Genomic DNA, 24,400 nt, shown 5'->3' on the forward strand with positions numbered 1-24,400 from the left:
TGGACGTTACAGACACGTCTTCTTTCACACAAAAAAGCAGAGTGCAACTAGATCATTTACTTTGAGCATCGTGTGCGTGCGCGCGCGCGCGCTCGTCCTCGCGTTTCTACACGTTTGTCTGTTAGTTTGCATGAGTGTGTGCGTGTGTGCGTTTTGACAGCCCTGTTGTGACGTCACTCGGGTGCGGGCTTCAGAATCAGTGCGTGGCAGTCGTGTGAAAAGCAGCAGAGACAGCAGCCAGCCCACTGAAGTGGACTTTTGGATACAAGAAGAAAAGTCACACAAGACCAAACAGGCCTGCTGTCTGCCCGTCGCCCACTCATGAGATCCACGACGACCACCCACGCGTGGACTTCCTGCAAGTTGCTTCAAGACAGAGCACAGCCGTCATGGATCAATCCATTGCCATCCAAGACACACTGCAAGGAGACGAAAACTGCATCATAGTATCCTTTCTCTTGTTACTCGTCACGCGACGGACGGATTTAGCTCCTTAATCTCAATTTAGGATTCCTAATCCAGTCGAGATCTGATCTAATTTGGTGCAATAACAGGCGTTGTGCGTGGGTAAATAGTAAACATTTTGAAGTTTGAACGAGAAAAGTATTGTTGGAGGGAGGACACGTTTGCGTGTTATTCGGGTGGGACGAAACCAAATTGGGAGCCAAGTTTGGTAGTGACTGCGTTTGACCAGCAGACGGCGCCGTTTTGTATGTTGTTACCGACCGACCTACCTGCCACCACTGCTGATTGCTCGCTCGCTCGTTTGAAGACTTCAAGTTGCATTCTCCTGAATTGAGGCGTAAAACATGCTGTTCAACGCGACGAAACCAAATTGGGAGCCAAGTTTGGTAGTGACTGCGTTTGACCAGCAGACGGCGCCGTTTTGTATGTTGTTACCGACCGACCGACCTACCTGCCAGCACTGCTGATTGCTCGCTCGCTCGTTTGAAGACTTCAAGTTGCATTCTCCTGAATTGAGGCGTAAAACATGCTGTTCAATGCGACGTCCTCTCGGACGACATGACTGAAAGCAGACTGCTGGGATTGGTGGCGTCTGCCAAAGAGCATGCGTGAGTTCAAAAACTACTCTAGTACTTTATGAAATATACTGTTGGAATTTCAGTGCATACTGTATCGCTTATGTTCATTCATTTTTATATAGCTCTTATATTGGTGTGCAGGTGTACCTAATGTAGTGTCCGATGACTGCGTGTAGCTAAAGAGGAATTTTTATGACCTTTTTCAAACAGAATCTTTATTTATACTCACCGGAGGATGGCCATTACTGCAGAGGACGTATCTCTGGAGGACATTGTCCCAATCGACCTGGACTTTGCTGTTGTTGAGAGTGACTATATTTGCCCATTCATATTTTAAAAAATATACAGTACTTTTAATCTACTATCATTGAACAGAGATTTAGTTTGAAATTTCAATTTGTTTGTCTGTTTTACAGTTTCCTCTCCAGAGGAGCTTGTACTTGTTGGTAAGTTTGGTTTTTTTGTGCGCGTGTGAGTGTTTCACCCTTGTTGATATAAAAACTTTTGATTTCTTTTTGGAAGGTGCTGATACGCGAGTGCGAGTGAGTTACAAGCATGAAAGTGTGGAGCTCACGCTTCCCTTCGGGTCTCACTCGAGACTCTTCCTCAGCCAGGTCATCAGGGCGTGGAGCGGTAGGTTGGTTTTAATGGCAGCAATTATTGTTTCATCCGCTCCATTTCAAACCGTTATCTTAATAACATGTGCGTAGCCAAACCGAGGGTTTCAAAAAAGTTTCATCAGTGTTGAAGTTTGAATTTTAGTCTTGTGATAACAATAGTACATAGCACAACTGAAAGTGACTGTAAACACTCAGTTTGTTTGTGTTTTTTGAAATGAAGAAACCAGTTCATCCAGGTCCGAAGTGGCCTCTTTCCTTGTCGCGTTTACCTGACGAGCACGTTCATTCCAAAATGCGACCCGACCGACCGTCACCTGGGCGTGACGTAGGGAGACTGTGACGTAACACGAGGCGGAGTTCAAATGTAGTATATCGTGTCTTTCTTTTCTTCTTTCCTGGAAGTGTCACCTCTTCGTCTTGACGACGACTTCTTCTCGTTTTTTTCCAACTGTCAAGATTTGCCTTTTGGTTCAAACAGCTCAGCGTGATGGGATTTGTCAGGGACACATCACTTTTGTCACTTGGGCGCTATTTTCCAGTCGACGGCTCTTCGAGACACGGATGATGACGTTTTTGGGTAGCGGTGGTTTATTTTGGGTGTGTGGCGAAGAGGATTAGTTAGGGTACCAAAAATGGAGGGTTTACACAGCGTGGTGCGTGTGCTTCCTAAAAGTAAGCTTGTGGGAAATGGCGAAGGTGAGCCACCGTCCGCCTAATTTTGATCTCTGTGGACATTTCTCAAAAGGTCTCATTCTCTGTTTTTCTCGGCTTTAGATGTTTGCAAGATTCCCAAGCAAGAAGCCAAATTCGAGTGGATCGGCAAATACCGAAGTGGCACCAAAGGACAGGGAGTTGTCAAACAAGCCTTCGCACCCCTCGGCACAACGCTCCATAAACTCAACCAGCATCGGAAAACAGGTTTGTCGCAACCGCTGTCTCCGATTGACTGAGGGCCACACTGCGTCACAACAAAAAGTCTTGTTGATCTACTAAGGCTGCCCGGGGGCCGTATGTCATTCTGAACACAAACACGCAAAAAAAGAATAGCTCGACACGAGCAAAAGTGTCTCGATAGCATGTTACTCCAAGCCGAGAACAGCTGAACTTTCTTGGGGCTTGATCAGAGACACTTGAAATGTTGCTTTGTGTGCCAACTCCTATTTAACATCAATTTGAATTTACAAAGGTGTTGAAATGCTGTCTCGTGTTTCAGTGGTGGCATCAATGACAGCATTTGAACTCGAACGTGACCATTTTTGTTGGTTTCTGTAGTGGACACAACTTTTTATTTTTTTAAACAATCTGTCAACAACATACATACAGTACATTAGACCGCGGGAAAATAACAGCAGCAAATAATGTAGTCGTTTCAATGTCGAAGCCATGTTGACTCCGCCCACGGTAACATTTGCATGGGCAGGTCGCGCTGGTTCGCTCCGCGGCGCGGACTCGCTTTCTCCTCCGCACAATGCGTGGCCGTGGAAACAGCGCAGGGACATGTCGATGGTCATGAGAGACTCTGGTATGACAAACAAATATTCCGTATTCCTCTCGCTACTCGTTGTTTTGGTCACCGTGATTGATAAGTTAGCTTCGGCTAATTAGCAGCCTAGCTTAAGGAAGTGAATCGGCAGGCAGGCAGGCAGGCAGGCAGACCGACCGACCGACAGACAGACAGCTAACTGCCTGTCTGCCTGTCTGTCTGTCTGTAAATCTCAGACGGGGGATTCTACTGATTTCCTTTAAGATAGCCTTTTAATACGTGTACATTGAACGAGGTGGACGTGTTGTTACACCGTCGGTTGAGCGTTTAGTGTTGTTACCGGTGTGTCGTTGCGGTTCCAGTGTGGTAATAGCGTCATTGATTGGGAAACAATTCGTGTCTTCATCGCTATAGTGTCCCCTTATTTGATTGCTGTTTGACTTAAGTGGCCAACTGTGAAAGGCGGCTAGGACTTTTGTGATCCTCTTTAGGAATAATGCTCATTCCTCTGCGGATTTATGGCTTTTGTGTCGTAGGCGCGATTGTGTACTGCTGAACTTTGCCCATGTCTATTGGAAAGGCTATGAATGTGAGATGATAAAACGTTTGCTAAAGAGTCCTATCAGACGAAAGACGAGCTGAAATGCACCGAAATGTGTGTCAGAAGTGTCATTTTGTAGGTACCATTGATGAGAAGGCAAGGTTTCTTCAGTGGAAAATGGGAGGAAAATTTGGTGCAAGCAGGTGAACAAACACAAGTCAACTAACAACAGTGCGTTGAATAACAACACAAAGATGCTGAGTTGTCTTAAGATCTACGACAATATCAGTCAGACGTCTTGGTGCATAAGTGCAATGATTCATCAAATCGAAATACAAAAATTAAACAAGTAGAGAGCTGCCTTTAGGTTGTATAACATTTGAAAGTGAATGAATTATGCATGAATCTCCAAATAACCAAAGTAGAAAGAGCCGTAGGTCGTTTGATTTTTTTTTTTTTTTTTTTTTTTGAGAGAGCGCTGGAACGGTGGCCTTTGCGCAATCTATTTTTTTTTCCCATTCTATTGTTCTTCAATAAAGATATCTTTAACCACCATCGCGGGTTTTCCTTTCTGAGCGCGGTGCTCGGAAAGCAATTCGCGTTGTGTTGACAGTTATCTCGGCCAAAGCAGAACACTCCTGTTTGTGACCTTCCTCTTCCACTCCCCAGAGCATGCTGCACTTGAGCTACTACGCTTTAAAATGCTTTACGTCATTTTACAAGAATTGACTTTGGCGTTACTCGCACACAGAAGCGTAAGAAGCTTTCATATGGAGTTCATTTCCTGTCCGGACAAAACGTGTGGCGCGGCGTGGCCGGGCCTGGCCTGGCCTTTCAGAAGCCAGCTGTGTTTAGACAGGCGCCACGCTGTCTCCCCCATTAAGATGCAACGCCACTCACCAGAGTGTCACTTCATTAGGTACATAAAGGGCACTCTAGCAAAAAGAATAATAACCTTGTCCGAGACGTATGAAGTTTGGTTTTAGAGACAGGTGTATCTAATGCACGTGCTCTATTCATTCCTGATTTGAATTTGTTTATTTTTATCGACAGAGAAAGCGACAGACAAGAAAAAGCGAAGTTTGGAACGGCTAAAGGTCTCCAACAGTGCGACGCCACCGCGCAGTTCCAAAACAGAGAGGTAAAGCGTACACGCCTGCAATTAATCCCCTTACGTAACCATCTCTCTCTCGCTCTCTTTTTTTTTTTTTTTTTGTGCCCGGCGGCAGAAAGGAGTTGAAACACATTTGAGTTCTTGGGAAAGCTTTGTGTTCTCCCGGAACAAGAGAAACAAAGGGTCCAAAGCATAATGGTCACTTAATTGGCACGAATATTTGGCTCAAATGTGATGACAAAGGAATAAAAGTGAATCAAGTGGCAAATTGTGCTCCGTCGTCTCGTCTGTCAACACGCCTGACTCGTGGAGCTTGTCACCTCCAGTGTTTACGCCTGACTCTGTGTGACGCCATGAGCAGAAATGGCTTTGCTTGAAGCTGCGAATGTACTATTCATCCAACTAAGCGTTACTTAAGCACTTAAAATATTCCCTGTCAAACATGGATGAAAAAACGGCAAGTCAACCGCTAAAACTTTTTTTTCTCCCCTTCAAGATTGACGGTTTAAAAGGCTTAGGGGTTGGTGTGTAAAAAGCAATTATTATGCACGCTGTTAAAATATAGCAAAAAAAAAAAGTCATCCAATTTGCAGCTTTGGTATATTTGGAGAGTAAGAGTAAAATGAAAGTGGGCTGCCTGCCGCTTGCCACTCTCGCACTGTTGAGTTGAGTTACAGCTCATTCCTAGAAAGATGCCAATGGTATTACATTTCCTCCCCTTCCCGCCCTTCCCGCCCTTCTCGCCCTTCCCTTCCTTTCCTCCACACAAATAGAACACATGCATGCATAGCCTTTGCAACGGCCATCTTGGTCTGTGCCAGCTCACCTAACGGCAATTTTTTTCCCCCTTCCTCTCTTTGTGGTCGCCTGCCGCAGTCAGGGCGTCTCCAGCGAGGACGTCTCCAGCCGGTCGGAGCGGGATGAGATGGTGCGCTCGTCCAGCCACACGCCGTCCAACAAATCTCACATTCTAGCCATGCCGCAGTTCGGCCTGCGCGACAACCTCATCAAGTGCGAGCTGCTGAAGAACGAGGACCTGTACATTTACCGAGAACATTTCAGGTACGGAACGGATTTGCCGCACAATGCTACAAAAGCGGACGGCGCGGTTCCATTGTTTTTTTTTTTTTTTTGGGGCAGCTTTTTCCTGGGCACATACAATGTGAATGGGCAGGCGCCCAAAGAAAGCCTCCGCCCGTGGCTGAGCTGCACGCCGGAGCCTCCCGACATGTACTGCGTGGGGTAGGTAGCAAGCGCCGTGAGGAGACGCTTTGAAGGACTCATCCCGCCTACGTTTTAGCTTCCAGGAGCTGGACCTCAGCAAAGAGGCTTTCTTCTTCAACGACACCCCCAAAGAGATGGAGTGGACTAAGGCTGTGTCGGACGCTTTGCATCCTGATGCCAAGTATGCCTTAGTAAGAAACTCACCCTTTTTTTTTTTCTCTCTCTCTCTGTTTCTCAACCGTTCCAGGATTTGTGACTTGTTCCGACATAATCGATGTCAGAAACGTTCTTCTTTCATCCGCTTCCCCTTTTCTGCAAGTGCTGACTGTAGATTAGCGGTTTCCGCTTCCTCTGTGTGAAAGCAGCTTTTCATTTGCTTGATGCGAAAGGTTCGGCGCTCATTGACAGTCGACGTCAGACTTTCTCGTCCGCCGCTAACCAAATTTAGAACCGCACGTTTTAGTCAATGACTGTATCATGAAAATACATGGTGACTTTATGGTTTTCTTGCCCATCTGACGGGTTGAAGGCAAGTTTCCTCCAATGTCCCCTTTCAGGTGAAGTTGGTGCGGCTCGTGGGCATCATGCTGCTCTTCTACGTGAGGAAGGAGCATGCCAAGTTCATTTCGGAGGTAGAGGTGGAGTCGGTGGGGACGGGCATCATGGGGAGGATGGTAAGAGCCCGTTCGAGCGAGCGCCGACGGTCGGTATTTGTCTGCCAATCTGACGGTGACTTGCCGACAGGGCAACAAAGGCGCGGTGGGCGTCCGCTTCCGCTTCCACAACTCGGACATCTGCGTGGTAAACTGTCACCTGGCGGCGCACGTGGAAGAGTACGAGAGGCGCAATCAGGACTACAAAGACATTTGCAGCCGCCTGCAGTTTCGCCAGGCTGACCCCACGCAGCCGCCGCTGACCATCATGAAGCACGAGTACGACGTTTTGCTCTCTCGTTGCCATCCTTTTGGGTTTTAACTTGCTTTCTCTTTTCTTAACTGACCAGTGTGGTCTTATGGATCGGTGACCTCAACTACAGGATCAGCGATCTGGATGTCAACAACGTGAAGGAGCTCATCAGCAAGAAGGACTTTGAGATGCTGCACACGTACGATCAGGTAACGGGCTCGGCCCGGCGCCGGCTCGGCTCGCTCCGTCCGCGCTCACCGCTCGCGTCCGTCGGCAGCTCAAGAGGCAGATCGACGAGGAGGCGGTGTTTGTCGGCTTCGTGGAGGGGGGCATCGATTTCCAGCCCACCTACAAATACAACACCGGCTCCGACATGTGGGACACAAGGTGGGTCGATGGCGTTTCAGATTAGATTCGTGTTCTTGATTTCGAGACTCCCGAGCAAAATGTGTTTTCTTGCGCGTCTAGTGAAAAATGCCGCGTGCCTGCGTGGTGTGACCGCATCTTGTGGCGAGGGAAGGACATCGGTCAGCAGCATTACCAGAGTCACATGGCGCTGAAGACCAGCGACCACAAGCCCGTCAGTTCCCTCCTCGTCATTGGGGTAATCATTTGCTGACTTGTCACAAATATTTGTAAATCCAGTAGTACACTTGTTTGTTTGGCGTGTTTGTCATTCTGGCTCCCTCTAGTGGTACACAAGTCCCTTGTATTTCTTTTACTCTCAGTCCAGTTGCATAGAATATTTTCGGAGTTCTCGTTTTCAAACATTTAAAGAATACTTGGGCATACAGCATTAGTGTACTTGAATGTTGCTTATGATTGCATTTTAACCGGGATGAATTTTGTAACCATTAAGCGTCATCAAAAATGATGTATCACGTTGGTGTCGTTGTCTCATGGTTCACAGATCAAGAGAGTCAATGCCGAGTCCTACAAGAAAACCTTTGAAGAGATTGTTCGCAATTTAGACAAAATGGAGAACGAGTGCATTCCGTCGGTCACCTTGTCCGAACGAGAGGTAAAGTTAGCGCTTTGTTTGGAACGTCTGGAGCGCAACAGACCACGTAAAGTTTGGTGACCACGGCCGCGCTTTCTCACGCTCTCTCTCTCCTAGTTCCACTTTGAGAAGGTGAAGTACATGGAGCACCACGCCAGGACGCTGTGCATCGTCAACGACGGCCAGGTGCCGTGTCAGTTTGAGTTCATCCCGAAGCCCAACGAGGCCACGTACTGCAAAGCCTGGCTCGCGGCCAACCCCCCCAAAGGCTTCATTGCTCAGGGTGACAAACCTCCACCGTCCGTCTTGAGTTCACAGCCGCGCCCTCGCCTGACTGACTGCGCTCTCTTGGACTTTAGGTGCTTCCGTGGACATCGAGCTTGAGGTTTTTGTGAACCGCACCACGGCGCCCGACTTAAATTCCGGCAAGCAAGCCATCGAAGACATCCTGGTCCTCCACCTGGAGCGCGGCAAGGACTACTTTATCTCGGTAACGGGAAGCTACCTGCCCAGTTGCTTCGGCACCCCCCTCCACGTGCTGTGTCGGCTGAGGGAGCCCATCCAGGACATGCCGCTGGAGACCCTCCAACAAATGGTGGCTGACTTTTTTTTAATGATGCTTTGGAGATTGCATTGTTTCCAAAAAGATGCTTAATGGATGACTTGCCGAACCAACAGATGGAAACGTCGGTAAATGACAACGCAGGAAGCACGGAAAAGCCTCTCGACATTCCCAAAGAACTTTGGATGATGGTGGATCACTTGTTTCGTAATGCAATCAAACAGGTTTGGATTTTTCAGGAGAAAATCCGTTGGCTTTGCTTTGCCTTGACTGAAAGGATCTGTCGGCATGGTTGTCTTCACAGGAAGACATATTTCAACAACCTGGACTCCGGAGCGATTTTGCCGAAATACGGGACTGCCTGGACACTGGCATGGCGGATTCTCTGTGTATCCTTTTCAACCTGTGAGTCTCAAAGTATTGCTCGTGGGCTTCCCCTACAGGTAAATGTTTAACTAACATAAACACAGGCTAGAATTTGATTGACAGTACTGTTGAGTTTGAATTCCAACCCATTATTTTCGAAACGTTTGCTGTCCAAGCTTGAAGTGACATATTTATTTGTTAGCATTTGATTCAATCCTGCTTCAGGCAGGTTGTGTGGACTGCTATTTCTGTCGAAGCGAAACGATGCATCCTTGACGTGTAGCGATCGATGCGTAGCTGGCAGTAACCACTCGGTAGCAGAGGCCTTGCTTCTCTTCTTGGATGCCCTCCCAGAGCCGGTCGTTCCCTACGCTTTCTATCAGCAGTGCCTGGAATGTTGCGCCGATGCCGTCCAGTGCGAGAAGGTTCTGTCTGCCGCCTGCCTGCCTGCCTGCCCTTTACCAACCATTTTGGTTGGTAGAAATCTGACTGTGGTTTCCTTTCTTCCTCCCTCACTCCCTCCTTTTTTAAGGTCATTTTCATGCTACCTCAGTGCCACCGAAATGTTTTTAATTATATAGCCGCCTTCCTGCGGGAGCTGTTGAAGAATTCGGCAAGCAATCGATTGGATGTTACCATCGCAGGTAAGACAGTGGAGATTTTTTTTCTTCAATTTGTGTGTTTTTTCTATATTTTTTCAATAGGCACTCCCAGGATGATGATAATTGAAATACAAAGCTTATCTAGGGTCAAAGTGTCACGAAAAATCTTTATTTTTCTCTTTCGTCTCCATCTTTAGCCACCATCTTTGCCTCGTTACTCCTACGGTCACCAACCAAGCAAGACCTCACGGAAAAGAGAAAAGCGCGGGAGTTCTTTCAGCACTTCTTAGGCCACAGCTCATCCTAGACAGAGGACCACATTTAAATAAAACACTAACAAAAATTGTCCTATATTTGAAATAAACTGTTAATAATTTTGCAGATTTTCAAAGAGTCTTCAGACACGTTAAAAAGATTTAGTATCTTGTATAGTTCATTTGAGATGCTAATGTTTTTGCGATCTGTGGATTTGTTGAGCCTCTTTTTCATGTTTATTTAAAAACTATTTTAATGTTTCTGATCTACAGAATAATTGTTTTATATAAAACATGTTGGAAAACAACTGCTTCGTTTTTTTATTCTTGCTTGGAGATTTTCTGGAGGATTTTCACCCATTTATAACCCATCCAACTACTTTTTTTTTTCGAGGAGGTGATGATGATGCTTGGTGGATGAAAAACGAACGACAAATAATGCAATCAAAAAACGACGTTCAGTTTCGAAATGACAATGGGCGGTTGTGTCCAGTTGTTGTTCAAATTTCCCACAATGCACAAGGAATGTCTTTGCGCGTGTGACGTTGTTTGGTATCCTAGGGAGGCTACACGCACGGTGCTAAACATCCCGAAGCACGCCAATAAGCACCCTAAAAGAAAAAAATCATCTCCGCTCAAAAGAAGACATTTAACTGGGCGACCGGCTTTGCGAGTCGTGGAAAGCGAGTGTGCAGCATTGTCACGCGGAAATAAATGCCTGTCGGGAAGACTGGAGAGTTTTAAGGTCAGCTGTCGACATTCAAACGGTAAGTGATTAGCTTGTGAGCTAGGCTAGCTGTTAGCCTCTCCTTTTAACGTTAGATGACCGTGCCAAAGCTAACCTTAAGTGTCGGTGGTTCATGGATGGACGGTGCGATACAAAATTATTAATAATTGGACCGTTGCGTATCACGGCTGCTTGGTTCAAACGAGACTCTCGTATTGGTGTTTCTATTTCAAAACGGATTTGTTGAATTATTTGCGGTAGCTCGTTAGCATTGCATCCGAGGCGGTGATGCTAACCAAGTGTAGGGAAAGATCATGACAAACTTGACTAAATAACTCAACTGATGTGAATATCTAGGCTATTATTGCGCAATAAACAAGCCACGGTCTGACTGTATTCGTAACGGCTTGTATGTTGTGTGCCCCCCCTCCAAAAAAAAAAATAAAAATACAGAGCGGTTGTAAGGTCGTTTTTAAAGGTGAGTGATGTTCTTTAGATGATTTCCCTTTACTTCCATTGAGTCGCTTTCTGACTGTGCTATTTTGACAGCGTCGCGTGTCGATGAAAGGAAAGTTCTAGAATAGATCCTTTCTGTGTTTGAACAGTTGCTGTAGCTGGCAGTGGAGGGACGTACCGGTAGATACGGAGCAGTGGTACCTCGAGATAGATATTTTTTTCTATCGAAATGCCAATCATCCGTTCCAGCTCACTAGCAATCAAATATAATTCGTATTATGTGTGTCAAAGTCATAGCTGACAAGATAATTGAAATCTATCATGTGTTTCCTTGGGTTGAACCATTGACAGTGAAGTGCGCAGTGAAGACCTCCTTGGCCAAAATGTCTGAAAATGGCCCTCACACGGAGGCGCCGCTGTACTTTGAGGTAGAGGTGGACCCCTCGGAAGGGGGCGACGAGGACGACGAAGACAAGCTCCGTTTCGCCAAGGGCGAGCACCTGATGGCGGAGCCGTCGTCGTCCGGCGCCCGCGTCTACGACCGCACCACCGTGCTCATCGAGCGGGACCCCATCCGGCTGGATGAGGAAGGCGAGGAAGAAGGCCACTGCGGGGGCGACGAAGACGGCGTCACCTTCCTGACCGAAGGGGAGGGCGACGAGGAGGAGGGCTTCATGGCCGACCCCGACGCCATGTCGCAGGGCTACGTGCACCACACCATCTCGCCGGACCAGATCCAGTTCACCATTAATCCGGGCTCCACCCCCATGCCACGCAACATCGAGGGCGCCACCCTCACCCTGCACTCGGAGTGTCCGGAGACCAAGCAGACGGAGGTGAACGTGCTTATAATGTTAAATGTGCAATCGCAACTCATCTGTTACCAAATGAATCGATCATCCAAAATGGACAACAGGGGTGCGAAACAATGTTGTTGTCGTCGTCGTCGTGCTTCCAGCTTCCCCCGGAGGGCCGTTATGACTGTGAAAGCACATAAATGTTAATAATTTAATCTCCCGTGTCTCCGTACTGCACTTATAAAGAAATGAGGTGTCGAAACAGTGTCGCGATGAGTCACAAGGAAAAGGGAAGATGGTTCACTTCCTGTTGTTTTGCTACTGATTAACATACACTTGCACAATCCAAGAGATATTGACAAACTGTATCCAGTATGAATGCGCGTCGCTGGCTTTTGTGTCTTTGTGATCGCCGTGCTACGGCTGCGCCTTTGCCACACGTGGCTATGGCTTGACGCCCGGAATATGGGTGCTTCTCAGGTGAAACGTTACCAGTGCATGTTCGGAGGCTGCACGAGGACGTACAGCACGGCGGGCAACCTGCGCACGCACCAGAAGACCCACCGCGGCGAGTACACCTTTGTGTGCAACCAGCAAGGCTGCGGCAAGGCCTTCCTCACCTCGTACAGCCTGAAAATCCACGTGCGCGTGCACACCAAGGAGAAGCCCTTCGAGTGCGACGTGCAAGGCTGCGAGAAGGCCTTCAACACCCTGTACAGGTAGGTCATCTGCATTCAGTGACGGCAGATTGCTGAGACGTGCCGGCTCGTCTGGGCAGGCTCAAAGCACACCAGAGACTCCACACGGGCAAAACGTTCAACTGTGAATCGGAGGGATGCACAAAGTACTTTACCACTCTCAGCGACTTGAGGAAGCACATTCGCACGCACACCGGAGAGAAGCCTTTCCGGTGAGCGGCACAGTTGGAATCAGCAAAAGACGTATTTACATGTCATTGGTTTGATTTCATTTCCGCCCTGGCCTCAAGGTGCGACCACGACGGCTGCGGCAAAGCTTTTGCGGCAAGTCACCACTTAAGAACTCACGTTCGGACCCACACCGGTATGTGTGGCCAAGTACATTTGTGTTCTGAAAAATGTCTGTGGAGGAAATTCTGTTTGATTCCAATCCTTTCCGATTCCCAAGGCGAGAAGCCCTTCAACTGCCCGAGCAACGGCTGCGAGAAGACCTTCAGCAGCCAGTACAGTTTGAAGAGTCACATCCGGGGTCACGACAAGGGGCAGCCTTTCAGCGTCACCCTCGCTCACCCGCTGTCCGAAGTGAGTCACCACTTCTCGCTCAGCGGGCGGGAACGCCGCTGGGATGATTCACTTCCTCACATCTTGTTTTGGGGCAATAGGATGCAAATCATTCACTGTGCCTCAGTGACTTGAGCCTGATCTCGACCGACTCGGAGCTGCGGGAGCATCTGCACAACGTAAGCGCGCTATCAACGAGGATGTTTTGTAAGCGCCGAGTGTCCGAAACCTTCCTTTGTCCTTCCAGGCGCAGAATTTGGACCTGAACAATGTGACCCCTGTGAAAATCTTTGAGCTCATGTTCCAGAGTCCTGAAAACAGTGTGAGCCAAGATGAGGCCCAGCCAAGCGGTAAGAACCTTTGCAAACGTTTGTTGTCGCTCCGCTGAGCCGCATTGGCTTTCTCCTCCTCAGAGAGTCTCCCCGAGCGTTTCGGGCTGGAGACCCCCACCCCGCCGGCGGTGACCGAAGCTTCGTCTCTCATCTCTTTCTCCCTCACTACGGCCTGCTCCCGCCCGCCCGCCGTCATGGAGGCTCCTCCTTCTACTCAGGCCCCTGCCGTCGTCACCTCCGCCTCGGCTCAAGCGCCCGCATTCGTGCACATTTCCGACGGACCCGTTCAGGCTTCCGTCCAAGCGCAAAACCAAGCGGCGCCACAGCACTACGTGGCGCTGCCTTCGACATTCCTTCCTCCGGACACCGTGGCCCAGCCCGCTCCCCCTCCCATCTCGGCGCCCGCCCCGACGGCTCCGTTGCCGGGCGCTTCGACGCCGGCGGCCGCCGCCTCGGACGCTCCGGCAGCTGTCGCTCAACCTGTGCCTTTGGCCAGTAACTCGGTTTCCGCGTCCAGCCCCGCCACCATCACCATTGCGCCAACTCAGAACCTGCTGCAGCCCGGCCTTGTTATGTCCGACCAGAACCTTCAGTGGATCCTGAGCAGCGCCGCCAACAGCCAACAGAATCCCGAACAAGCGGTGAGTTTGAAACCTGGCGATGCCTCGTCCTATTGATTCTTGTGTTTTCATTTCAAATATTCCTTCAGTCACAAGGTGGTCCAAAAGTGGAGAAGGTCTTCTTCACAACAGCCATACCAGTGGGAGGCAATGCTGGTAAGATTGATTTGAAAGGCGACAGAAATCGAAAGTGGAAAAATGTTTTTCTGATGATTGCAGCCTAAAGTTGATTTTCACAAGTCGAGTTTATTTGTATAGCCCTAAATCACAAACAGTCTCAAAGGGCTTCACATAGCCAAAAATGGACAATTATTCTCAAAGCATCCCCTGATCTTAAGCTCAGGCCACCGAGTCCACTTTACTATTGTCAGGGAATTGAAGCGTTGTCGTCTTTTCAGGCAGCTCAGTCCAGCAGATCGGCCTGAGCCTGCCCGTCATCATCATCAAGCAGGAAGAGTCGTGCCAGTGTCACTGCGCCTGCCGGGACACGGTCAAAGAGAAGAAGGCCTGCTCGCCCCCGCCCACCCCAGCGCAAGCGCCAGAGACCGCCGCTCCTCCGGCCCAGCCCCAAGCGCCTCCTCCCCCCGCCGCCTCCGCTTCTCCGTGCTGCCTCCCCGAGTCTTTGTCCAAGGTGGGTGAAGTCGAACCCTCCCCCGCTCAGACGTTGGCACCGTCGTCGCCGCCGCCGCCGTCGCAGCAGCACGGGCTCGCCAACATGGACGTGTCGGACTTCCTGACGCTGCAGAGCCCGGAGACCGCCGCCAACATCGAAGCGCTGCTGCTGGTCGCCGACGACTTCAGCATGGCCACGGAAGGCAATCGTTAGAGCGGTGTGCCTCGCTCCTTAACTAGCGCGTGCTTGCCGAGCTCCCCTACCTTCAGTGCATTCTCCTCTCACATTGTGCGGCAAGTTTTCTTTTCTCGTTTTGCAGGAGTTGAGCTCACTGTTGACCGACGACGGCAATTCATGCAGGGAAAAATGCAGTAGAAGACTTTGAGGCTTGTTAATACTACTCGTGTTTGTTCAAATTGTATATAAGTCACTGATGACAATTGTGCTGTCCAGACACTGAAATTGCAAGAGTTGCCATTTTGCTGGCTCGGAGAAGGTGCGCAGGTACTGCACTTGCAGGAAGAAGAAAAGGAAAAGAAAAAATCCTGACACATGCTTAGAGCTGGTTATAATGATGCACTGATAGACAATAGCTCCCAGCACAATCTTCACGCTTGTAAACTAGTCCAAAAGATGTGAGCTGGGTTGGGGGGTTTTTGGCGCAAATTCAGGTTTGATCCGCCTCGCCAAATTGGCTGCAATCGCATCGCTTCCCTCTAACTTAAACCTAATTTAAAATTGTACATTTTAATTTATTGAAGCCTTTAATTTCCGACTGGCAATGCTGTCGTGATGGATGAAGAGTCTTTTATTAATTTATTCCGATCACACAAACTGTTTTTCTTTGGGCTCTGTTACTGAATGACTTCTCTTCAGGAAGAAAAATGCAACAAACAACTACTGTCATTATGGCTTCAGCTCTCAGGGACTCTTAAATGATCCCTGCTCCCTCCTCGGTTTTGCGTAATTGCATTTGGACGCGCTCGTCTCCGCGCTGCAGCACGACATCTGCGACTTTTCAAAGCCAGGGCTGGGAAATGGAACGGCATGTTTACTACTCGCTCACGCAAAGTTTGAATAGTTGACTTTAGGTAGGGTGAAATTTCTGGATCAACCTAACACAAATATTGTGAATGTTTTATTTTTGTACAGACAAAACACTGCTAGAATGCGGAGCTAACATTTTTGGTCACATGCTCTAACATTGTTTTGTGTAAATTGCCGCTCCCCCCCCCCAAATTTGACCTCAGACTTCATTTCCCAAGAAGCAACCAAACAACCAGTGCAGATATGCAAAGCGGTAAAGACTCACAAGCATTCCAGATATGCAGTTTTACGAGGGTCCAAATGTTAAGAAAACACATCGTGCGATGGAATCTACTATGCAATTTTCAAGTCAGGCATTGGAGAGGTATGCACACAGGCGCCCAAACACAAGATCTCTTCCCTTCTTTTGGTAAATAGTGTCGTGTTGAGAATATTTTTATATATGCATCACTCCAGTGGCAAATGTTAGCTATAAGAAGATATAGATATATATATATATGTAGAAAGAGATGCTATGACCACTTATGCCAACCACACGATGATGTATACGTATATAAAACCCTTTTTCCCCATCTGGGATGATGCGAAAACCGGTTTGTTTAATAGCAGTCTGCGCTGAAGGAACACGACTTACTGAACGATTCTGTTTTAAGAATGACTTTGTTTTCATCGTTTCTGAGCTTTATAGGTGGCTGAACGATGTGCCGGCTAACCACGTCTGCCTTTTGCCTCCATATTACAAATTGACAGTTGACAATTGATTTGGACATCTGTTTGATTGATTGAAAAACCTCCATGGAACAAAATTCAAGTATAGTTCCAAAAGGATGTCTGGTCACCCGGAGAGCAAGGATTTGTATTTTTTAAAGAGAATGTATAATGTTCCGTGTTTGCATATGCTCGTTTCGTACAAAGTAATATGACAAGTTTCTCAAATAAGAGCAATATACTAATAAAACCTTATTGTCTCAGAGCAGTGTCATAGTTTTATTGTTTCAACATGTCATTTTTGTGGCGGCGAGGTCGCATCCTGGTGAAATTGCGTCTGTGGAGAAATAACAATCAAGCCCAATTAATCAATTAAAGATAGAGTGAGTGACCCTGCTCACCAGAACATGATGGAGAGCTTTCAAGTCCTCCAGGATTTGATCGCACACGGTTATTTTCTCACTCGTAATCCGTATTCTCTCATTAATCTCCTCCTCCTCCTCCTATGAAACATTGCGCATGATATTTGGGGCGAGTCGAACCCTGGACTTACTTCAACTTCCATCACCGACCGTTTTCATTGCAGGTGCGCTTGCATCATTCGCCTCAGACATTGCGGAGAATTTTGGCGATCTCTAAAGCGTGTTAGTTAAAAAAACAAACAAACAAACAAACTTAGCAACTTTCCACAGAATGCATAGAAGTAAAGTCAGGGGCCGGGCACCGGCAGGTGATTCAAATAGCCAACGAAAAGGTAATCGTGGGCGTGGTCGAGGTGGCGTCGACCGTAAATAGTATCTTTTAAATGAACCAAAAGATTCAATACTGCAAGTAACAATGTGTTTGGTGTCAAATTGCTTCTGTGAATCGGTTTTGTTTTGTCTTGTTTTTTATTTTTCATATAACATGGCTTTAAGGACTGTGACGTCATGAATCGGGGGCGTAACCCGGAAGACTTTGCTTCCTCCAGACTCATGCCGTCCGTTGGGCTTGACCATGTTTCACCTCTTCAACTTGTCAACTCTTTGACGCACTTTGATGAAGTATCTTGGAGCTCTAGTAGTACAAATCATTCAATCCAGAGCTGCTCACCATTCTGCACTTTGCCGTGTCGGAAGTGAAATGTGTCATCGATTAAAGACCAAAGTGCTGCATTTGGGGCCAGTCACAGGCGACGGGCCGTTTCTTCCTACCGGTAGGTAACTGCACAATCGCCCCAACAACCAATAAATGACCAAAAGAGAGATACTTTGAAGAGGAGGCAACATAACATGTCGGCAGATTGCATCAGATTCTTCCATGTGCCTACCCGTCGGACTGGTCTTCTCTTCTCTTCTCTTGTCTTCTCGTCAAGTCGTTGCTACTTCTGCGTTCAAACTTGATCCGAACCACCACCAGATTGTTTGAACGGAGACAATTCGAACAGCATTTCTCTTTGACTCTTGAAAACGTGTTTAGTTATTGGAAATTCAGCAGACTGCAGGGAAAATGCTTGTCCTTTACTGCTCAAGCCACATTGATCTATCAAATGACGTTTTCCCATTTGGCGAAGGTCAATCTATTGCTGTTCCCCTCAGATGTTGCTGACATCCTGAGCTGCACGGTGAAAGCCCTGCAGGACGGTCACGTGGTCGCCGTGCCCACCGACACCATCTACGGTCTGGCCTGCCTGGCTCAGAACTCGGCAGCTGTCCGCGAGATCTACGACATCAAGGAGCGCAATGAGCAGAAGCCCTTGGCCATTTGCGTGGGCGAAATCCACGACATATACAAGTAAGAACATCTTCAAGTCCCGGCGGAACCTCCGATACGGAACACCGCCAGATGGTTCTATGCTAGCATATAACGAGCGGATTCGTGTCAGTCGTGCTTTGATTAGGTGCACAAAGTGTCATTGTCTTTGTTTACAACGGATTCGGAATTGGCAAAGAGGATTTTCCCCAACTCAACTCACCTCGACACAAAACATCTTGCTTCCATGTGCAGATACTGTAAGGTGAACGTTAAAGAGGACCTCCTCCGCGACCTGCTGCCAGGCCCAGTCACACTGGTGCTGGAAAGGTCGCAAATACTCAACAAAGACCTCAACCCCTTCACGTCGGCAAGTCATTGAAAAGTGCTAACTTACTGATGTATTTCTTTTGTCATCATTGATTGCGTTGTCCCCCTCCCTCAGCTGGTAGGCGTCCGTATTCCAGACTGCGCCTTCATGCGGCGGCTCTGTCAGATGTGCGGCGAGCCTCTGGCGCTGACCAGCGCCAACGTCAGCGCACAAAACAGCACCGTGGCCGTCCATGTAAGTTGGAACGTGGAAGGAACGCGCACAAGCATTTTGTTAGCCCTAGTGTAAACCCGAATGCTTTCAATTCTGCAAATGTGAGTCTTGCTATGTTAACTTTGCCTCCATGAATGTCCTCTTTTTCTTCATTTCTTGACAGGAATTTCAAGATCTTTGGCCCAAGTTAGCCGTGGTGGTGGACGGAGGACCGATAGGAGACCAGAGCCGCCTCGGATCCACCGTGGTGGACCTGTCGGCGCACGGCAGGTACCGCATCATAAGACCCGGCTGGTAAGTTTCTCCTCTTTATTTTCATACCGAAACAGCGAATGACAGCCGACAGAACTGAAAATAGTATAGGTTCGCTAAAAACCAAAAAATACTTGTGATGTTATTTCTTTGCGTGCCATTCAAAAAGTCTTAATTGGGTTTTTAGCGCCTTTTCCTCAACGGTGAAGGTCCTGGAAGGCAAATACGGACTCACCTTGGAGCTGTTGGGATGAATATTGAAAATGCAACGCACAATCCAGATTCTTAATCGTCATTTCCAAACCACAAGAAATAAGGCGCCGGTCGTATTTTTATACTGACGTACGTGTGTGTTTTTCCCCGTATTTGTATCTTGGGATCACGTGGCACTTCTCCACCATTTTGTCGAATCCAAATCATTGCATCTCGTTACCACCGCTCATGTGTAATATATAGATATAGATAGTAGCAGCGATGATGTATTGTTTGTATAACAGGAGGGGGGAAAAGAAATTCTGTCTGTAAGCTTTGAGGGATTTGAATGGATTTTCTCAGCATGCTACATTTGTTATTTAAAAGCGCTTGTACAATAAAAAGCCCATATTTATGTGTCGCTGGACAACAGAGTTTTACTGTGAAAAATTCCACTCTGGAAGAAGCAACTGGAAACCCCGAAGAGAGAGGAAAAAAAAAAAATGCAAATACCGTTCACATATTTGGAGTGATGAAAGAAAGCCATTTACAAGGACAAAACAAACAAAACCCGCTTTTGCTTCCCTGAAAAATCTTTTGCGGCCAGCAAATTGTCGAGCGACGGTGAGGTTAGTAACAGCACAATTAAGACGGATCAAAGTTGGCGAGCAAAGTTTACAGATGTTCTCTTCTTGCCACATTTTTGGATTTCAGCAACGAGTCGTCATTTTCTTTTGTTGTCGTTGATTTTCCGTTTGGGTTTTTGACCCCAACGTTGCTTCGCCGCTCTATCGTATTTTAATATCTGCTGCCATTTTTTTTTGATTAGATTTTTTTTCTCTTCTCAAGCTCTTAGCGTCGGAATCTCACATGAGCCACTGCTCCTTCTCCTTGTTGAATTTCTCGGCCCAGCGTCTGGTCAGCTCCAGGTAGTGCTGCGGCCCGTGCGGCCGGTAGTCCAAGTACACCCTGGCGGCCGTCTTCTTGGGCACGGCCCTCTCGATTTGCGTGCCCTCGTGCCACTCGTTGAACGAGGTGACGGCCAGCACCTCGGGCCGCACGTCCAGCGCCGCCTGCAGGGCCGTCTCGTAGTAGCGCCCGTTGACCCGGTTGCGGGTGCTGTGGCCGTTCCACGGCCGCACGCTGGTGTCCACGTAGCCCGGCCCCACGCTGGGGACGAACAGGAGGTCGTTGTCGTCGCAGAAGGCCTTGATGCCCTTCCAGTTCTGGTGCGACGAGCCGAAGGAGAAACCGTTGGAGGCGAAGTACGTGTACATGCCGTCGAAGCCGCCAGCCGCGATGTCCTGCTTGTGGCGCTCCTCCACGATCAGGGCCACAAAGACCCCGTCGTAGGCCGAGCCGCGCAGGCTGCGCGAGCCGCCGGCCGTCAGCAGTTGCGACCACGATTCGGCCGGCGTCAGGTACGAGTCGTAGATGTAGAACAGGGGCAGGCTCTTTCCCGTGCTCGACGTGAACTTGTAGAAGGCCGCGTGATCGCCGTACCTTGGGTGAAAGAGACCAACGAGTGAGCTGGAAATCTAGAGCTGATATTTCAGTGTATCAAAAAAAAAAATGGCCGTTATATAAGCGGAAAGTCGCGTTGATGGAGGCGCAGCAGAACCATACCTGTCAATGATGTACTTGACGTTGTCAAGCACGCTCTGTTCATTCCGTCCTCTGTAGGGTTGGATGTGAAATGCCGCCTGGAAAAAAACGGCAGTACTGCGTGAATAGCGGTGGTGCATTTCCTTCAGGTTGTTTTTCCAACTAATGGGGGTGTAACAAGGGAACCAAAATGACATGTACTCAAAAAGTTGAATATTTAAAGGCACTTGTATGTATGCACTTCTCAATTATTAATGATCCACATGAAACACATTTTTGTCGGAGGAAAAAATGTCTCAGGAGGAATTGAGAAGAACGTCAGTGGCGAAATGTCATTACAATGGCACATTTTATCTATTTGTAATAGTAGTTTGGGAAAAAACTATTTTTAATCCAGCTCATCAAGCATTTTTCATAAAGATTTTACTATGTTTGAATGACAATTCCATCCAAATTAATAAAGGTAATACAATTAAACTAATTTTGAAAAAATCTCTTGCATGTAAATGCATTCAACATAGTGTTAAATACATCTGAGCTGTACTCGGCACTGATCCTTGTGGCACTCCACTTTATAATTCTCTGTGGATTGCATAATACTTTGTGTATTGCCTACCTAATTAGCATGCAGAACGTTTGCATTCCCTGCAGAATGGGGGATTGTCCCAGGAGGCAAACATGACATGCACAATTCCCCAACCTTAATCTCACTTGGGGCCTGAGTTTTCACTCACTGCACTGCCAACACATTTGCATCCATCTCAGGCCTTTGCTAAAGAGAGTTTGGGCTGGAGGTCAAGCAGCAAGCCATGCAGATATCGCAATGCGTGAGCAGCGTGTGTGGGTGCTGCGACGCAAATAGTCTTCCGTTTATATAATGCTACCAAAAAAAGTGCATTGCTGGCTTTTTTTTTGTTTTTTCTTTCTATCGTCCAAGTGCGCTTTGTGTTTTTAGTGGGTGGCATGAATTTGATGCTAGGCAGCCCCCCATCCAACATGAGTTTAAATGGCAATTCTGAAGACAGACACATGGCATTGAAAAGGGTATGCACACTTGTGCAACCAGACTATGTCAAGTTGTGCATTTTTACGGACTGGAGAATTGATTTTGTCAGTAGGTTGATTGTCTTTACGTGTAGCAAAAGCGCCGTCTGTCACTGCATTATTAAGGCCGCTCGTTTGGATGTAAGCGGAAGGACCCTTCGGAGACCATCTTGTCTTTTGTCTGTCTTACAAAAAGAAAGGAAGACACGAGAAGCTTTCAAGCCTCGTAGAAACTCCATGTGACGTCAGTTCGTTCTCCTAATCAAACGCTCCTCCCTTTTGCCCATTTTCAATTTTTTATAAGCTTTCAATAAGGCCAGCCATTTTCCGACCTAATTGGCAATTGGTCCACCGTCGCTCAGCTCGTACGTTGAGTCCCAACGGCGAGTCCCAACGGTGAGCCTACGTCCTTCCCCACGTCCCCAAAATGTCAGCACTGCCTGTGCAGATTTGCTTTCACGGCAGTTCTTTGGAAACGCAAAAAAAAAGTTGTCTCAAGGCGCTTTACCATATTTGGAGCAGGGCCAGAAAGTGTTCCTCTTTCTCTTTACCTTGAGATTGTGTCTATACGCGGCGTCCAGTATGGCAGGTACAAAATCTTCAGTGGGTTCCCCGTTGTCGTCAGCCATGCCGGGAGGATACCAGGACAGCACCAGAACCCCTGCGGATGATGCTCGAGTGAGTCTCAAAGTGTGCCACGTGAATTGAATACAAAATGTCCTTTGCTTGAACTTGTCAAAAAGTGTTTTGACGCCTTTCCGGCTCAAATGTCTCAGTAAGCAGATTCTGTTGCATCCAATCTGTCTACCTCGGACCAACAGATGGCCGGCCGTTTTAACGCTGCGGTGTTTTGTAACCTTGATGCACCTCAAATGTCCAGAACGCTCGCCGCGTGAGCTGTTATTGGACACCGAGGTCTCTCGGGCTAGCTCTACCGCCCACAAGCATTAATATTTGAGCATTATTGGACATAACGTTAGGCGCGTCTCAAGCAAAATGCCATTACAAAGTAAATAATATAGTTGTTTTTTTTATATATACAGTCAACTTATTCACAGGGAATGCAGACCCTGCCACTAGATGGCGCTTAAACTATCTTTATAATACGCATACATGGCTTTGGGCTAAGCGCCACAGTTAATAAGTGAGTTTTCATTCAAAACAAAGTTGAGTTTTTCTGGGCTGTTTTTATCATTTAGAGGAGAAAAAAATCCCCGGGGCCAGGAACGGACGCTTACTTTCATTTGATAGGAAATGTTAAATTGCCACTGTAATTGAGTCATAATATGCGCCAAAAAAAAAAAAAAAAAAAGCGTCGGTGACTCCCAATGCGCCATACAAGCACTGGGAGCTGTCCGTGGTCCTGATTTTTGCTCGCAGGAAGATTTTCATCACACGTCCAAAAGGAAACTAAATGTACGTACTTTGTGAATGTCGTTTATTTTCTCTTAGCCGGAGTTGCTCACACTTTAAAGTGAAATACCCGCCATGAATGTCTACCTGCCGCCGAAGCCGCGATCTGCTCCATGTGGGACTCCAGCACGTCCGGGTCCCTGGAGCTGTACGGGCCGAGCTCCGGGTAGAAGCTGGAGCCGATGTCCTCGGGCGGCATGTGCCTCCCGCGCGGGTAGCTAGACGCGATCTTCGGGTCCCAGTGCGGCACCAGGACGTGGTCCCAGTGCACGAACTTGCCGTCCGACTGCGGGCTTCCATACCACGCGTAGTAGAAGATGTGCACGTCATCGAAGATGCTCCCCTCCGGACCCGAGTTGGACACCGCAGCGGACTTGGTGCGCTGCTGACCGGAGGATGACGAGGTCCGCTGTGCGGCGCGCCGGTCCAGTGTGTTAGGGACCAGATCCGAGAAGCCATCCCCGGTCTTGAGGGTCCGGAGTGCCATCATGGCTCCGAAGATGAAGAGCGTGAAGAGAAAGAACGCCACGCAAGCTCTTCTCCGCAGTCGACCCATGCTCGGTGGTACCGGCCGGTTCTAATGTCAATGTGTTGAGAGCTATCGGCCTTTATCCGAGGCTCCGTCTTCTCCACGCACGGCCCATCTCCAGCCGCGCCGCACGTACATGCTCGCTCGCTCGCTCGCTCGCTCGCCAGCCCGCTTCGCTTCCTCCAGTGGTCGATGGGGGTGGTCCTATCGCAGCGTGCGTGCTTTCGGTTGGGCGGAGGACGCGAATGGGTGCTTCCGGTTCGGATGTCACTAGGTGATCTGTAGCGACACCAACTGGCGTGCCTACGGTAAACGAGAAAGCTGAGATATATATATATATTTTTGTCTTGTCCGTATAGGTGCATTGGCTCCACTCGCTGGCAAGCACTCGCTTGCCTATTTCCTCCTCACATGGCTAGATTGAAGAGAAGGGCGTGCGAACGATTACAGAGAAACCTGGAATAGAGTCAAATGGAACCGACTGAGTGGCAATTCTATTGACAATGTACATGTGAGGCAGTCGAACAAAATCCCGGACTGTTTTTTAACAAACCCCCCCGGACAGATTTTTGTGGCTGAAAAGTAGGACATGTCCGGGGAAAAGAGGACGTCTGGTCACCCTAGGGGAGGGGTCCCCAACCTGTACCGGTCCGTGGGTCACTCAGTACCGCACAGAAAAATATTTTTTCTTATCGACGATCAATTAATTCAGGCCAAGACGCTCACGTGACATGTTTCTCCAGTCGAGCCTGCAAAGCTAGCAAAAATGGGTAAGATTTTATTCTGGAAAATGTGACGATTCTCTCCCATTTCCAT

The 24,400-nt window shown here is 48.1% G+C and overlaps 4 protein-coding genes and 1 long non-coding RNA gene across 10 annotated transcripts; 3 read left to right on the forward strand and 2 right to left on the reverse strand.

Moving 5' to 3' along the window:
* Positions 1–80: 80 nt before the first annotated feature.
* On the forward strand, positions 81–10,023 carry inpp5b (inositol polyphosphate-5-phosphatase B). Of its 5 annotated transcripts, XM_049730378.1 has the most exons (23): positions 85–446; positions 994–1,073; positions 1,254–1,351; positions 1,460–1,489; positions 1,566–1,676; positions 2,438–2,581; positions 4,741–4,828; positions 5,678–5,863; positions 5,942–6,043; positions 6,102–6,216; positions 6,583–6,699; positions 6,770–6,957; positions 7,029–7,140; positions 7,209–7,318; positions 7,400–7,535; positions 7,842–7,952; positions 8,049–8,214; positions 8,291–8,526; positions 8,610–8,717; positions 8,798–8,882; positions 9,157–9,284; positions 9,392–9,503; positions 9,659–10,023. In XM_049730378.1, exons 1-23 carry the CDS (start codon positions 390–392, stop codon positions 9,766–9,768), a joined length of 2,730 nt encoding a protein of 909 aa, XP_049586335.1. In that variant the 5' UTR covers positions 85–389; the 3' UTR covers positions 9,769–10,023. The 5 variants fall into 5 exon arrangements, with proteins under 5 accessions (XP_049586337.1, XP_049586335.1, XP_049586336.1 ...); XM_049730380.2 differs by lacking the exons at positions 9,392–9,503; positions 9,659–10,023 and having other exon boundaries at positions 81–446; positions 9,143–9,288; XM_049730379.2 differs by lacking the exons at positions 85–446; positions 994–1,073; positions 1,254–1,351; positions 1,460–1,489; positions 1,566–1,676 and adding an exon at positions 1,688–2,359.
* Positions 10,024–10,211: 188 nt separating this feature from the next.
* On the forward strand, positions 10,212–16,539 carry mtf1 (metal-regulatory transcription factor 1). The gene is made up of 11 exons (XM_049730384.2): positions 10,212–10,482; positions 11,250–11,734; positions 12,176–12,414; positions 12,474–12,605; positions 12,684–12,757; positions 12,842–12,975; positions 13,056–13,133; positions 13,202–13,304; positions 13,368–13,927; positions 13,996–14,062; positions 14,305–16,539. The coding sequence occupies exons 1-11, from the start codon at positions 10,230–10,232 to the stop codon at positions 14,730–14,732; spliced, it is 2,553 nt and encodes an 850-aa protein (XP_049586341.2). The 5' UTR covers positions 10,212–10,229; the 3' UTR covers positions 14,733–16,539.
* Positions 16,527–16,995, reverse strand: LOC125975182 (uncharacterized). The gene is made up of 3 exons (XR_007483887.1): positions 16,847–16,995; positions 16,676–16,777; positions 16,527–16,611 (listed from the first exon to the last, which is right to left on the reverse strand). It is a non-coding gene; the product is annotated as an uncharacterized lncRNA (long non-coding RNA).
* A 206-nt stretch (positions 16,996–17,201) lies between these two features.
* On the forward strand, positions 17,202–24,086 carry yrdc (yrdC N(6)-threonylcarbamoyltransferase domain containing). 2 transcript variants are annotated; one of them, XM_068651823.1, is made up of 6 exons: positions 17,202–17,469; positions 17,852–18,047; positions 18,261–18,375; positions 18,451–18,570; positions 18,713–18,843; positions 23,944–24,086. In XM_068651823.1, the coding sequence occupies exons 1-6, from the start codon at positions 17,313–17,315 to the stop codon at positions 24,047–24,049; spliced, it is 825 nt and encodes a 274-aa protein (XP_068507924.1). In that variant the 5' UTR covers positions 17,202–17,312; the 3' UTR covers positions 24,050–24,086. The 2 variants fall into 2 exon arrangements, with proteins under 2 accessions (XP_068507924.1, XP_049586353.1); XM_049730396.2 differs by lacking the exon at positions 23,944–24,086 and adding an exon at positions 18,989–19,423 and having other exon boundaries at positions 17,203–17,469.
* Positions 19,405–23,783, reverse strand: maneal (mannosidase endo-alpha like). The gene is made up of 4 exons (XM_049730387.2): positions 23,143–23,783; positions 22,194–22,303; positions 20,620–20,696; positions 19,405–20,496 (listed from the first exon to the last, which is right to left on the reverse strand). Exons 1-4 carry the CDS (start codon positions 23,609–23,611, stop codon positions 19,860–19,862), a joined length of 1,293 nt encoding a protein of 430 aa, XP_049586344.1. The 5' UTR covers positions 23,612–23,783; the 3' UTR covers positions 19,405–19,859.
* Positions 24,087–24,400: the final 314 nt, after the last annotated feature.

This window comes from Syngnathus scovelli, chromosome 9 (genome assembly GCF_024217435.2).
Source record: "Syngnathus scovelli strain Florida chromosome 9, RoL_Ssco_1.2, whole genome shotgun sequence".
In the NCBI taxonomy this organism is placed as follows: domain Eukaryota; kingdom Metazoa; phylum Chordata; class Actinopteri; order Syngnathiformes; family Syngnathidae; genus Syngnathus; species Syngnathus scovelli.

Coding starts and splice junctions, on each gene's coding strand:
- inpp5b (XM_049730378.1), top strand. CDS start 390: ATGGATCAATCCATTGCCATCCAAGACACACTGCAAGGAGACGAAAAC. Junction 1,490..1,565: donor AGAGGAGCTTGTACTTGTTG/GTAAGTTTGGTT, acceptor TCTTTTTGGAAG/GTGCTGATACGCGAGTGCGA. Junction 6,044..6,101: donor CCCGACATGTACTGCGTGGG/GTAGGTAGCAAG, acceptor CCTACGTTTTAG/CTTCCAGGAGCTGGACCTCA.
- mtf1 (XM_049730384.2), top strand. CDS start 10,230: ATGCACAAGGAATGTCTTTGCGCGTGTGACGTTGTTTGGTATCCTAGG. Junction 12,976..13,055: donor TCGCTCACCCGCTGTCCGAA/GTGAGTCACCAC, acceptor TTGGGGCAATAG/GATGCAAATCATTCACTGTG. Junction 13,305..13,367: donor AGATGAGGCCCAGCCAAGCG/GTAAGAACCTTT, acceptor TCTCCTCCTCAG/AGAGTCTCCCCGAGCGTTTC.
- yrdc (XM_068651823.1), top strand. CDS start 17,313: ATGAAGTATCTTGGAGCTCTAGTAGTACAAATCATTCAATCCAGAGCT. Junction 18,048..18,260: donor GAAATCCACGACATATACAA/GTAAGAACATCT, acceptor TTCCATGTGCAG/ATACTGTAAGGTGAACGTTA. Junction 18,376..18,450: donor ACCTCAACCCCTTCACGTCG/GCAAGTCATTGA, acceptor CCCCTCCCTCAG/CTGGTAGGCGTCCGTATTCC.
- maneal (XM_049730387.2), bottom strand. CDS start 23,611: ATGGGTCGACTGCGGAGAAGAGCTTGCGTGGCGTTCTTTCTCTTCACG. Junction 20,697..22,193: donor CGTATAGACACAATCTCAAG/GTAAAGAGAAAG, acceptor GTTTTTTTCCAG/GCGGCATTTCACATCCAACC. Junction 20,497..20,619: donor GTCAAGTACATCATTGACAG/GTATGGTTCTGC, acceptor CTTTCACCCAAG/GTACGGCGATCACGCGGCCT.